The sequence below is a fragment of the Carcharhinus amblyrhynchos genome, chromosome 26 (assembly GCF_965287045.1).
Source record: "Carcharhinus amblyrhynchos chromosome 26, sCarAmb.v2.hapA, whole genome shotgun sequence".
Classification (NCBI taxonomy): domain Eukaryota; kingdom Metazoa; phylum Chordata; class Chondrichthyes; order Carcharhiniformes; family Carcharhinidae; genus Carcharhinus; species Carcharhinus amblyrhynchos.
In genome coordinates this window covers 270208-284105 of record NC_137349.1, presented here as the reverse complement: position 1 = coordinate 284105, position 13898 = coordinate 270208, and the positions used below count along the sequence as shown (strand labels likewise).

General features: G+C 44.1%; 1 protein-coding gene across 2 annotated transcripts in view; it reads right to left on the bottom strand.

Moving 5' to 3' along the window:
• The window catches only part of rnf126 (ring finger protein 126), a 93817-nt gene extending 80222 nt beyond the window's left edge, over window positions 1–13595 (bottom strand). For both annotated transcript variants that reach the window (XM_080212760.1, XM_080212761.1), the window contains exon 1: window positions 13505–13595. In XM_080212760.1, the coding sequence (XP_080068886.1) occupies window positions 13505–13576 (72 nt within the window). In that variant the 5' untranslated portion in view covers window positions 13577–13595. The remainder of the gene's footprint in view (window positions 1–13504) is intronic.
• Window positions 13596–13898: the final 303 nt, after the last annotated feature.

Here is a 13898-nt window from a genome sequence, read left to right as displayed (position 1 = left end):
TGGAACTGAGCAGCGACAGATCAGCCATGATCTTATTGAATGGCGGGGCAGGCTCGAAGGGCTAGATGGCCTACTTCTGCTCCTATTTCTTATGTTATGTTCTTATAAGGAATGCAAAGCCATTAATTCTTTAAATGCTAGCCATTGTCTGTCTCCTATCATATATTTTAATGTAATTTTAAAATTCACTATAGTCAACTTGCCACATGTACCTTTGTAGTTTCCTTTAGATTTAAGGCACTGGTTTTGGATTGAACTACATCACTTTTACATATGATGTAAATTTTTAATCATTTAATGGTTATTCCCCAAATGCTCTTTTACGAGGTTTTAATGAGCTCTTTCTCATTGCACAATTCCAGATTTAAAATAGCCTGTTCCCTATTTGGTTACTCAACACACTGTTCTATAAAACCATCTTGCATATTTTCCAGGAATTCATTATCTACAGCACTAGTGTTAATTTGATTTACCCGGTCTAAATGTAGAGTGAAGTTCTCCATGATTGCTGTATTACCCTTGTTACGGGCATCTCTAATTTCTATCTGTGATGTCAATTAATCTACCTTGTTGTGAATACTGTATGCATTTAGATAGGGTAAAATTAATGTTAAAAAGATAAAACTAAAGGCACCCTTTCTTCCCAATCTGAATTCCCTCTGGTTTCCACCTCCGCCAATCTATTTTAAACCCTCTCCCAACAGCACTCGCAAACGTCCCTGTGAGGTTATTGGTCCTAGTCTAAAATGTAACCCATCCATGATATGTGTCTCAACTGCCCCAGAACATAAGAAATAGGAGGAGTAGGCCATCTAGCCCTTCGAGCCTGCCCTGCCATTCAATAAGATCATGGCTGATCTGAAGTGGCTCAGTTCCACTTTCCCATTTTCTCCCCATAACCCTTAATTCCCTTGTCTGTCAAAAACCTATCCACCCGTGTCTTAAATATATTTAGCGAGGTAGCCTCCACCACTTCAACGGGCAGAGAATTCCAGATATTCACCACCCTTTGAGTGAAGAAGTTCCTCCTCAACTCCGTTCTAAACTGTCCCCCCCACCCTTATCTTGAGGCTGTGCCCTCTAGTCCTGCTGTCCTTTCTGAGCGGGAAGAATCTCTCTACCTCTACCGTATCCATCCCTTTCATTATCTTACACGTCTCTATAAGATTCCCCCCTTCATCCTTCTAAACTCCAACGAGTACAGACCCAGTCTATTTAAGCTCTCTTCATAGTCTAACCCCCTCATCTCTGGTATCATCCTAGTGAACCTCCTCTGCATTCCCTCCAAGGCCAAAATATCCTTGCGCAAGCACGGCGACCAAAACTGCACACATTACTCCAGCTGCGGCCTCGCCAGTGCCCTGTACAGTTGCAGCAAGACCTCCCTGCTTTTATAGTCTATCCCCCTCGCTATAAAGGCCAGCATCCCATTCGCCTTCTCGATCACCTGCTGCACCTGCAGACTGGGTTTTTGCGACTCGTGCATAAGGACCCCCAGGTCCCTCTGCACCGTAGCATGCTGCAGCTTTTTGCCCTTTAAATAGTACTCCCTCCTACTATTATTTCTGCCAAAGTGGATAACCTCACACTTGCTAACATTATACTCCATCTGTCAGGTCCTCGCCCACTCGCTCAGCCTATCCAGATCCCACTGCAGACTTTCTACACCCTCCGCACAATTTGCTTTTCCACTCATCTTTGTGTCATCAGCAAATTTCGTCACCCTACACTCAGCCCCCTCCTCCAGATCATCTATATAAATGGTAAATAGCTGAGGCTGGGGCCAGCACCGATCCCTGCGGCAATCCACTAATCACCAACCGCCAATCAGAATAGCACACATTGATACCAAACCAGAACCAGGCCCAGTGCCTCAGAAATCTCGTCCTCCCTTCTGCCACGCATTAATTTATTCTACCCTCCTATTTCTATAGCACATGGCACAAAAAGCGATTCTGAGATCTCTGCCTTTTGAAGTCTTGCTTTTTAATCTCTTTCCTAGCTCCCAAAATTTACTTTCAGGACCTCATCCCTCCTTCTTCCTAAGTCACTGATATTGATGTGAACCATGACCTCCGATTTTCACCCTCCTTTGCAAGAATGTTCTACAGCCACTCTGATATTCTTGATCCTAGAACCTAGCAGGCAATATACCATCCTAGAGTCATTTACAGCCCCATTGTGCTTGTTCCTTTAACTATTGAACACTCTTCTTTTTCCTCCCTAACTGTGCAACTGAGCCACCCGTGGTGCCACAGACTTAGTTCTGGCTGCACTCCTCTGAAAAAACAACATCGTCATCAGCATTCAGAACGGAAAACCAGTGAGCGAGTGAGATGGGCTATTTTTAATTTGCAAGGTGATCACCTTCTGAAATGTGGTATGCAAGCAATTCTCAGCCTCTTGAATGTTCCACAGCGACTCCAGTGCTGGAGTTTCAAAACCCAGGTCTCAAGCTTCTGCAGATGGTGGCACTTCCTGCATGTGCTTGTCTAGGCCTTATGAAACATCCATGACTTTCCACATGTTACAGAACAGGCATTTAGGCCAAGCTACCCTGCTATGCCTTAACTTTACTTTGTGGACTGTTGACAATAAACTGGAGACTAGGAAACCTAGACCATACTGCTACCAATAAACTTTAATACTGCTAATAAACCTTGCTACTTCCAATAAAATCTTACAATTGCTAATAAATTACCCACATTTTGACAAGTAAATTAGAACATACTAACCATAACAATCACCATGCGTGATATGAAGAATCAATTTTCAACTTCTTGGCATAAGGATAATCTTAAATGTTGTACATGCTGAATGGATGAACGATAACAATAAAGTCCTCTTGATGCTACCATAGCAATAAATAACTCCCATCTCAAAAGAACACCCTTACTGTGCCAATCTGACCCTAACACCATCTTTATTGCATCTGACTAGACTGTACAATGGATTAGTTCCAAAACAGCTACAACACTGGCATTTATGCAACAAGATGAATAGTTGTCCAGATGTGTCCTGCCCACAAAAAGTGAGATAGGTCCAATACAGCCAGCTACTGCTCCATCAGTCCACTCTTAATTAAAGTGATGGACAATGTCATCATCTTTAATGTCATCATTAAGTAGACTTACTCATTAGTAACCTGCTCACTGTTGCTCAGTTTGAGATCCCCAGGACCACTCAGTTCTTGATCCCGTTACAACCTTGGTCTAATCATGAACAACAGAGCTGAACTCAAGAGGAGGTGAGAATGACTACCTTGGACATCTATTCAGCATTTGATGAAAAGTAATTGGAGTTAATGGGAACTGGGGCAAAAACGCTCCACTGATTAGTCATAGCTCATATCAAAGAACATGGCTGCAGTTTGAGCCAAATCACCTTAGCGCCAGGATAACACAATGAGTGTACAAGAAGTCCCTCAGCATAATCCTAAACCCAACCATCTTCAACTGCTTCAATGACCTTGCTCCCCTCATAAGGTCAGAAATGGGAATATAATTTGATAATCGCAGTGTCGAATATCATTCAGAACTCCTTAGATAATGAAGCAGTCCATGCTTGCATATGCAGCAAGACTCGGGACACTATTCAAGCCTAGGCAAGTAACATTCATGCCACAAGTGCCAAGAAACGGCCATCTCAAACAAGAAAGAATCTAACCATTCTACAACACTCAATTAAAGAGGACTGTAGACAGGGCTTTAAACTAATTGGGGGGCGGGGGGAGGGTGCGAGGGTAGGTGACGTTACGAGGTCTAAAGTTAAGGATAGGGTACAGGTAAGGGAAGAGGTCGAGGATGTCCCAATAATAGAGGGAGTAGGGGGCGTGAGTACGGTTGGTGGCGTTACGGCAAATAGGGTCCAGGTGAAGGCTGGGATGAAAGCGCTTTATCTGAATGCACGAAGCATTCGGAATAAAGTGGATGAGCTGGTGGCGCAGATCGACACAAATGGATACGATCTGGTGGCCATTACAGAGACGTGGCTGCAGGGTGACAGGGACTGGGAGCTGAATGTACAGGGCTATCAAGTGTTTAGGAAGGATAGGCAGGAGGGAAAGGGGGGGGGGGCGTAGCTCTGCTGATTAAGGATAGCATCAAGGTGGTAGCAAGGGATGATATTGGAGCCAAGGAGCAGAATGTGGAATCGTTGTGGGTGGAGATTAGGAACAACAAAGGGAGGAAGATGCTGGTGGGTGTCGTCTATAGGCCCCCGAATAATGATCTGGAGGTGGGGCGGGCTGTTAACGCGCAAATAAGTGCAGCGTGCAGGAATGGGACGGCCGTAGTTATGGGGGATTTCAATCTGCATATTGATCGGTCGACCCATGTTGGACGCGGTGGGCTCGAGGAGGAGTTCTTGGAATGCTGCCAGGATAGTTTCCTGGAACAGTGCGTGTTGGAGCCGACAAGGGAGAGAGCTATCTTGGATCTCGTGCTATGTAATGAGGCGGGTAGAATTAGGGACCTTGTGGTGAAGGATCCTCTTGGGGAGAGTGATCATTATATGGTGGAGTTTCTGGTGCAGATGGAGGAGGAGAAAGTGGGTTCCCAGACACACGTACTTTGTTTGAATAGAGGGGAGTACGGTAGGATGAGCGAAGAATTGGCGAATGTGGACTGGGGGAGCCTGTTGGAGGGAGGGTCTGCTGAGGAGCAGTGGAGGATCTTTAAGGAGATCTTTCTTGGTGCTCAGCAGAAATTTATTCCGATGGTCAAAAAGGACCATAGGAGGAGAGGTAATAAGCCGTGGATAACAAAGGAGGTGAAGGAAAATGTTAAATTAAAAGCGGAGGAATTTAGAGTAGCTAAGAGTAGCGGGCGAGAAGAGGATTGGGAGAGGTTTAAATGTCAACAAAGATTGACAAAGAAGTTGATAAAGAAGGGTAGGAGAAACTATGAAGCTGGGCTAGCGTTTGATATAAAAAAGGATAGCAAAAGTTTTTATAAATATATAAAAAGGAAGAGGCTGGCTAGGGTGAACGTTGGTCCTTTGGAGGATGAGAAAGGGGACCTAGTGGTAGGGGATGGGGATATGGCTAAGGTATTGAGTAACTTTTTTGTTTCTGTCTTCACAGAGGAGGACGTGAATAATTTGCCGGGTGTTAGTGATGGAAAGGTGGTAGGACTGGAGGGTCTTAATGACATTACTGTTACTAGAGAGGCGGTGCTCGACAGACTGGAGGGGCTGATTGTGGACAAGTCCCCAGGACCGGATGGAATGCATCCGAGGGTTCTGAAAGAAATGGCGGAGGTGATAGTGGATGCCTTGGTGGTTATTTTCCAGACGTCGCTGGATTCCGGGGAAGTGCCGGAGGATTGGAAAACGGCTAATGTTACGCCGTTGTTTAAGAAGGGTGCCAGGCAAAAGGCGGGGAATTATAGGCCGGTTAGTTTAACGTCTGTGGTAGGTAAAATGTTAGAATCTGTCATTAAGGAGGAAATTGTGAGGCATCTTGAAGGGAACTGCTTGATAGAGCAGACGCAGCACGGTTTCATTAAAGGGAAGTCGTGTCTGACAAATTTACTGGAGTTCTATGAGGATGTGTCTAGGGCGGTGGATAGAGGAGAGCCGGTGGATGTGGTCTTTCTGGATTTTCAGAAGGCGTTTGACAAAGTACCTCACAAGGTTATTGCAGAAGGTCGAGGGACATGGAGTTGGGGGTAGGGTGTTAGCGTGGATAGAGGATTGGTTGTCAAATGGGAGGCAGAGAGTGGGGGTCAACGGGTGCTATTCGGATTGGCGGATGGTGACTAGTGGAGTGCCCCAGGGGTCGGTGCTGGGGCCTCAGCTTTTTACCATTTATATAGATGATCTGGAGGAGGGAACCGAGTGTAGGGTGTCGAAATTTGCCGATGACACCAAGATTGGGAGAACGGCAAATTGTGTGGAGGGTGTGGAGAGTCTGCAGAAGGATCTAGATAGGCTGGGCGAATGGGCCAGGAAATGGCAAATGGAATTTAATGTTGGCAAGTGTGAGGTGGTCCACTTTGGTAGGAATAATGGTAGGAAGGACTATTACTTACGTGGCGAAAAACTGCAGCAGGCGACGGTGCAGAGGGACCTCGGGGTTCTTGTGCATGAGTCGCAAAAACCCAGCTTGCAGGTGCAGCAGGTGGTCAGGAAGGCGAATGGGATGCTGGCCTTCATAGCGAGGGGGATTGAATATAAAAGTAGGGAGGTCTTGCTGCAGCTGTATAGGGCATTGGTGAGGCCGCAGCTGGAGTAGTGTGTGCAGTTTTGGGCGCCGTACTTACGCAAAGATATTTTGGCCTTGGAGGGAGTGCAGAGGAGGTTTACTAGGCTGATACCAGAGTTGAGGGGGTTGAGCTATGAGGAGAGGCTGAATAAACTAGGCTTGTACTCGTTAGAGTTTAGAAGAATGAGGGGAGATCTCATTGAGATGTATAAGATGATGAATGGGATGGATAGGATAGAGGTGGAGAGACTCTTCCCGCTCAAAAAAGACAGTAGGACTAGGGGGCACAGCCTCAAGATAAAGGGGGGGCGGTTTAGAACGGAGTTGAGGAGGAACTTCTTCACTCAAAGGGTGGTGAATCTCTGGAATTCTCTGCCCGTTGAAGTGGTGGAGGCTGCCTCGCTAAATATTTTTAAGACGCGGGTTGATGGGTTTTTGATAAGAGAGGGGATTAAGGGTTATGGGGAGAGGGCGGGAAAGTGGAACTGAGCCACGACAGATCAGCCATGATCTTACTGAATGGCGGCGCAGGCTCGAAGGGCTAGATGGCCTACTCCTGCTCCTATTTCTTATGTTCTTATGAACTGGAACAGATGTACGAACAAGTTAGAGGCTGGGAATTCTGCAACAAATAACACTTCCTGACTTCCCAAAGGCTGTCAATCATTTACAAGGCACAACTCTGTGATTGAATATTCTCCCCACTGAACTTTATAAGTGCAACTCCAACAATACCAAGAAACTCATCATCTAGGATAAAAGCAAAGACCTGAAATAAAAACTAAAGATGCTGGAAAACTCATCAGGTCCAGCAATATCTCTGAAGGCAAAAACCTAGTTAATGTTTCAAGACCAATATGATCCTTCTTTGGAATGGAAGTAGGAATGGGATGGATTTTATGTTGTTGAAAAAGAGGGGGTGGGGCAACTGGCACAAAAGAAAAAAAAAATCAGGGATAGGTTAGTGAATGGGTGAGATTAAAAGACAAATGTGTCATGGAACAAAATATAGTGTGGTAATGGTAGTAAAGAAACGAAGTACTAGTCCAGAGTAGGTGATAATAGCAGAATAAAGGTCAGCGTTATTGTAAAGCAAAACATGAGAACAAGATACAGATTGGATTGTTGATCCAGAAGGCCGTAAAGTGCCTAATTGGATAATGAGATGCAATTCAACAACTTGAGCTTGCACTGAGCTTCACTGAATCACTGCAGCAGAATGATGACAGAAATATGAATGTGAAAGCAAGGTGGTGAAATGTAAGTGGCCAGAAGGCTGGCACCCAGTAAAGCAGTCATCTAGTCTGTGCTCGGTCTCCCCATTATAGAGGAGAGCACACTGAGCGGTGAATACTGTAGGCTAACTTGAAAGAAATACAAGTAAATCACTTTCATCTGAAATGAGTGTTTGGGGACTTGAATGGTGAGAAGGAAGTGATGCAACAAGTACTATATCTTTTAGAGGTTTACAACATGGAAACAGGCTCTTCAGCCCAACTTTTTAATCACTAAGCTAGTCCCAATTGCCTGTGTTTGGCCCATAACCCTCTATACAAATCTTACCCATGTAACCGTCTAAATGATTTTTAAAAGATAAAATTATACCCACCTCTAGCAGCTTGTTCCTGATATTCACCATCTTGTGTGAAAAAATTGCCCCTCTGGACCGTTTTGTACGTCTCCCCTCTCACCTTAAACCTATGCTCTCGAGTTTTAAATTCGCCTACCTTTGGGAAAAGATATTGACTATCTAGCTGATGTATGCCCCTCATTATTTTGTAGAACTCTATAAATTACCCCTATGGCTCCTACACTCCAGCAAAAAAAGTCCCAGTCTATCCAGCCTCTCCTTATAAATCAAACATGGGAAGGTGCCCTGGGAATGGGATGAGGTGTCAAGGGTGATAGAGGAGAGAACTATAGTGTCATGGAAAGAACAAACCCTTTGGAATGCTGACAGGAGAGCTGAAGGTGTAGTATCATGATGGAAATGGCAGAAGATAATCCATTGAATGCAGAAGTGCAGGAAATGGGTTGAGCACAGTTGAGAGCTCCAGAGTGGTTTGCAGAATCCTTAGTTGAGGAAAAAGGAAGCCATGTCGGAAGTGCTGTTGTGGAAGGTAGCATCATCAGAACAGCTGTGACAGAGATGGAGAAACTTGGAGGAATCAACCAGGGGAAAGCAGCACACTTGAATAACATCTCAACAACCAGTTTAAATACCCACTCCCTCCACCACCAAAGCACAACAGCAAGTTGTAACATCTATATACAAGATGTACTACAGCAACTCACCAGGGTTTTTCAACAGCATCTTCCAAATCCCTGAGCTCCATCTCCTTGAAAAACAAAGGCAGCAGGCACATGGGAACACCACCTCCTGCAAGTCCCCTCCACATCACATATGGTTCCTTCAGTGTAAGGGAGGGAGTTCCAGCATTTTGATCTAACAGCACTGCTGATGTTGCTACATTACATCAACTGTAGCAGGACACTGCCATCTTCTTGAGGGAAATTTGAAATGGACAATAAATGCTGACCGTGCTACATTGCATGAATACATTTGTTTAAAAAAAAACAAGTCTTGCTGGGAGCTTGGTCCAAACATGCTTCATGTGAAACGCTCAAGCTCAAGCTCAGTAAGAAGTCTCACAACACCACCAGGTTTACTTGGTAGCAAGCGCCACTAGTTTTCAGAGCACTGCTCCTTCATCAGGTGAGTGGGGAGACCAAATAAACCTGTTGGAATTTTACCTGGTGTTGAGACTTCTTACTGTGTTTACCCCAGTCCAATGCCAGCATCTCCACATCACAAACACTCAAGCTGACAGGGTGCAGAAGAGCAGACAATTAATCTGAATGGAATTCAAATCAAGGTTCCAATGTCAAAGATTCTAATCCCACTGTGCCCAAGCATTAGAAATGATTTCATGCAGCTCAAATTTATAATTACTTGGATAAAAATGCAATGCAAACATGACTGTAATCAAATTCATATAACTTGCAAACACAGCACACGTTTAGTCACACCTTATGCCACTGCTACTATACACATTCATGCTATTTTCACACCTTGAGTGCTATTCTGCAAGAGAAAACAATGGTCCCTGTTCCAGTCACAAGCTGCAATGCTAAAAGCAGCATAATTATTCAAATCACAAAAGCAGTGTAACCTTCCACAAACAGATATCTCTAGAACAAAGTACCACCAATAATGATTGCCATGGAAACTGGTATATTAACAGAAATATCCTATGACATTTTACAGCTAAAAAAGCTAATCTTTTCTCCACCAAACAGGAACAAGTGTGACATATGGATATTAGGTTAAATTCACTTAAGGGGGGGGGAAAATCACACCTGCAGCTTTTTCCAATTAGAGATCTTTCACACTTAGATCAGTATATCATGCGAGACTCCACATGTTCTGTTTATGCTTGACTAAGAATTTTTAAAACTCAAATCATCTTTTAATACACATTTAAAATGGGCTTAGTCAATAGTCACATTTTTAAAAGAAGTGTCAACCTCAGCAACAGGAGTCAAATCACGGCAAATCCCAAGAAGAGATTTGAGCTATATTTTGTGGACTGTTCAACATTTTAACAGCCGTGACAAACTGGTTCTCAAGATAGTTTAGATTGTGAAAATGTAACCATCACCTCCCCCAACCCCATGCACATACTGAGTTAATACACATCAGTGCCTAAATTTAAAAACTGACTCATGGACTCATCAGTTATTAGTTCTCAGGAAGGAAAAAATATAGAAATGACAAAATGTATTTGCATACTACAATCACAGAATTGTTACAATACAGGGGACTATTTGCCCATCGTGCCGGCACCAGCTCTCTAAACGAGCATCACGACTTAATGCTATCCCTTGCCTTTTCCACATGCACCCACAAATCATCTAATGCCCTCTTGAATGTCTTGATTCAACCTGTCCAGACCACACTTCTAGCATTCCAGACCTAAACCACTCACTGTATGAAAATATTTTCTCTCATATTTGCTTCTTTTCGAAATCACTTTAAAATATGTGCCCTCTCATTCTTGACTCTTTTAAAGTTGTTTTGTTAGTGTCACAAGTAGGCTTAGATTAATACCGCACAGAAGTTACTGTGAAAAACCCCTTTTATCTTTTTATGATCACGAACAGTTTCTCCCTGTCTAGCCACGTCATGATTTTGAGCATCTTTATCAAATCCCCTCTTAGCATTCTCCTTTCCAAGAACAACAGTTACAGCCTCTCCAATCTATTCTCATAACTGAAGCTTTGCATCCCTGGAACTATTCTTGTAAACCTCTTCGGCACTCTCTGCAATGCATTCACATTCTTTCTATACAATGGCACCCAGAATGATGCACAATACTTCACCTAAGGCCTAACTAGTGTCTTGTGCAAGTTTAACATAACCTTCTTGTTCTTTTACCCTATGTCCTTTTAAAAAAAGGCCAAAATGCTATCACAGCTCTCTCTACCTGCCCTGCCACCTTCAAATTTCTGCCCTGAAATTACCTAGAATTTACTGCACAGAAAGAAGTCAATAGTCTGTACCAGTGTTTATTCTCAAAAAGCCTCCTTCCACTCCACTGAACCCTCTTTGCATACTCTTTATTCCCTTCCTCATGTATGTACATAGATTCCCCAGTGTCAGCAGAAACTAAAGACAAACGCAAAGGACCACTAACAGTCAGAGATATTTTCAATAGGATAAATGAATGGTAATCCACATTTGCAAGGGCAACATAGAACAAACAGGCAGTCAACGAAATGCAGTGCAATACTCTCAGGAACAAAGAATTAACAAAACCAAAACAGGTAAACGATCACATGCTTTGAGCTGGCACTTTCCAGAGACTAGTATTTGAGCTCTCCAGAGACCTTTCTCGAACATTTCACAAGCACTACTTGCAACAGAAAAGATGATTCCACGTGAATTGTACTTTTTACGTCAAATGTAGGGAACATTCAACCAATTATAGGGTGGTCTCACGTAGTAATGACCAGATATACTGTTTTATTATGACATTGGCTGAGGGTAAATATTAGTCAACACACCAGAGGAAGCTCTCTAGTACCAACGCACTCAGCTTTTTGACTGCTGCCTTTTTCAATCCACCCAATGGGGTACTGTACTGGGACACAGCACCAGAGAAAGGCTGACACACACCTATTCTAATGCAATCATTTGATGTCTATTAGTCACCAAGACAGAATGTTCCAGAATATGGAAAGCAAAAATGCAACTACAAATTGAAACAGAAAGCTAAAATAAATGTGGTTATGACTGTTCACTTGCTTAGTCAACAGCCACATTTTTTTTTAAAAAAGTGTTAACTTCAGCGTCAGAAGACAAATAGTTCACAGTAAATGTCAAGATTTGAGCTACATTTTGTGGACTGTTCAGTATTTTAAAGAGTAACGATAAACTAATTCTCAAAATAGTTTTAGATTGTGAAAACGTAACCACCACCCTCCCCGAATCCCATGCACATTGAGCCAGTACACATCAGTGCCTAGATTTACTAAAGCCCAGATCTCCTACAAATACCTGATGACCATTAGGCTTGTCCTGTGTAAAAAAAACCAAAAATACGAAATAGAAAAGGAATTCTTCAAGTACTAGCGTTTTCATACTTCCTTTATTTATTTCCAGCGATCAATAGGTGGCGCCCCAAGAAATTCTGTCGAGAGACTTGCCAAATTATGCTCCAACTAAATACTGGCACATGGTGTCACTCATTTCCAAGTAAGGAGAAAGCAGAAATTTTTTCCATAATAAGCCTCTGGCATTATAACCGGAAAGATAGCTCGCTATATGGCGAGACTGGACATTCCCCTTTTGTGAAACAGAAGATGATACTCTCCTGTTTATTTCTGCTCTTTACATATACCAATTAATAGTGATAGGGAAATAAATCCAAATGATGGGATAAAATAATTCAACATTTAAATTCTGCTGGTAAATAGAGATAGTCTGGTTACAAATATGACTAGCAACCTACATTGTGGAACTGCAATTACAATTTTTTTTAAAAAGAAAACCTGCCAGGATAGCTGTCTCTCTCACTCCACAGATGTTGCCTGACCTGAATGTTTCCAGCATTTTATGCTTTCATTTCAGATTTCTAACAACATGAGACATACAATGCCTAATCTGTGATTTAATTAGACATACAATGCCTAATTAAATCACAGAAGTTACACAATCCTACAACAGTTGATTAGTTGAGAGTGATCATGAATGTGTCCATGAGTGCCTGAATAGTAAGTTCAAATTGCAAAAAATGAATTTTAATGTGAGTTCATTTAAAAGTTATTCTAGAAATAGTTGATGGATTTGAGGGAAAGTAAATAAAGAAAAATAAATACTATACAAAGTATTTATATCGACATAAATGAAATAATAGGGTATATTAGAAATGTGGCACAGTGGCAGAGTGGTTTTGCACTGCAGCATCAGGAACCCAGGCTGGATTCCGGCCTTAAGTCACTGTCTGGGTGGAATTTGCACGCCCTTAAGGTACATGTGGGTTTCTCTCTGGTGCATCAGTTTCCTCACACACACCAAAATGTGCAGGTCAGGTGGACTGGCCATAGTAAATGTGTAGGGGGGTGGTTCTGGATGCTCAGAGAGCTGGACGGCCTCTTTCCACACTGATGGGATTCTACGGTTCTCTGGAAATGCTTGAGAGCTAGCATCTTTGATCCATTACACATCCATATCAAAATGGGTGGGGATAGGGGAAACTAGTGTCCTGTAACTAACCAATCTCACTTATAACTCCAAGTAGCGAACAGTGGCGGTGGGGGTGGGGGCTGACTGAACCCTATGGGTTGGGAAGGAGGGTGCTGACTGAACCTTGTCGGTGGGTGATGGGAGATGGGCGGGGGGGCGGGGGGGTTCTGCTGAAATGAACGGGGGGGGGCTAAAAGTTGCACAAAGTTGGGAGACAAGTTCCTGCTGTTGCTGAGCATGGGGGGGGGGGGCCACTGCGCCTGCGCCCTGAAGCGAGCCCACTATGTGGCAGCCGGACCCTATCTAGCAGGGGGGGGGGGGAGGGGTGAGGGCGGTGAGTTCGCGGGGAGTAAAGCAACCCCGGGCTCAGCGATTATCGGCTCGGCGGCCCCGGCCCCACATTCTTCCACAAGCACTCACCCCGCACCCAGCCAGTTTAAAGGTCGCCCCACCAGCCGGCCGGTTACAATCAATCCCTCACCCGCTCCTCCCCCACGATAAACCCCACCCCTCCTTTCCCCCAGCGGGCCTCGGGGAGAGGCTGAACTCACGGGCAGCCTGGGGAGAATCTCGGCCGAACAGCGGTGACAGAAATAGCGAGAAAGTGAGGAAGCCTCCGCCATGTTCACGTAAAGCCGCCACAGTGACGCACATCCGGGTGCCTGGTGCGTCAAACCTATGACCTCACACGCCGATTGTGACGTGCCGTGGAGCTGTCAATCACTGCCCCGCCCCTTTTCCATTGTCCTGCTGAGAACCAGAGAAGCCCACAGTGCGGAGCAGGCCATTCAGCCCATCCTGACTACGCTGCTGACCCTCTGTAACAGTGTCTCAGTCTGCACTGACCCTGTCTGTTAGAAGTCTCACCACATTAAAGTCCAACAGATTTATTTGGTACCAAACCCACTAGCTTTTGGACTGCTGCTCCTTCATCAGGCAAGTGGG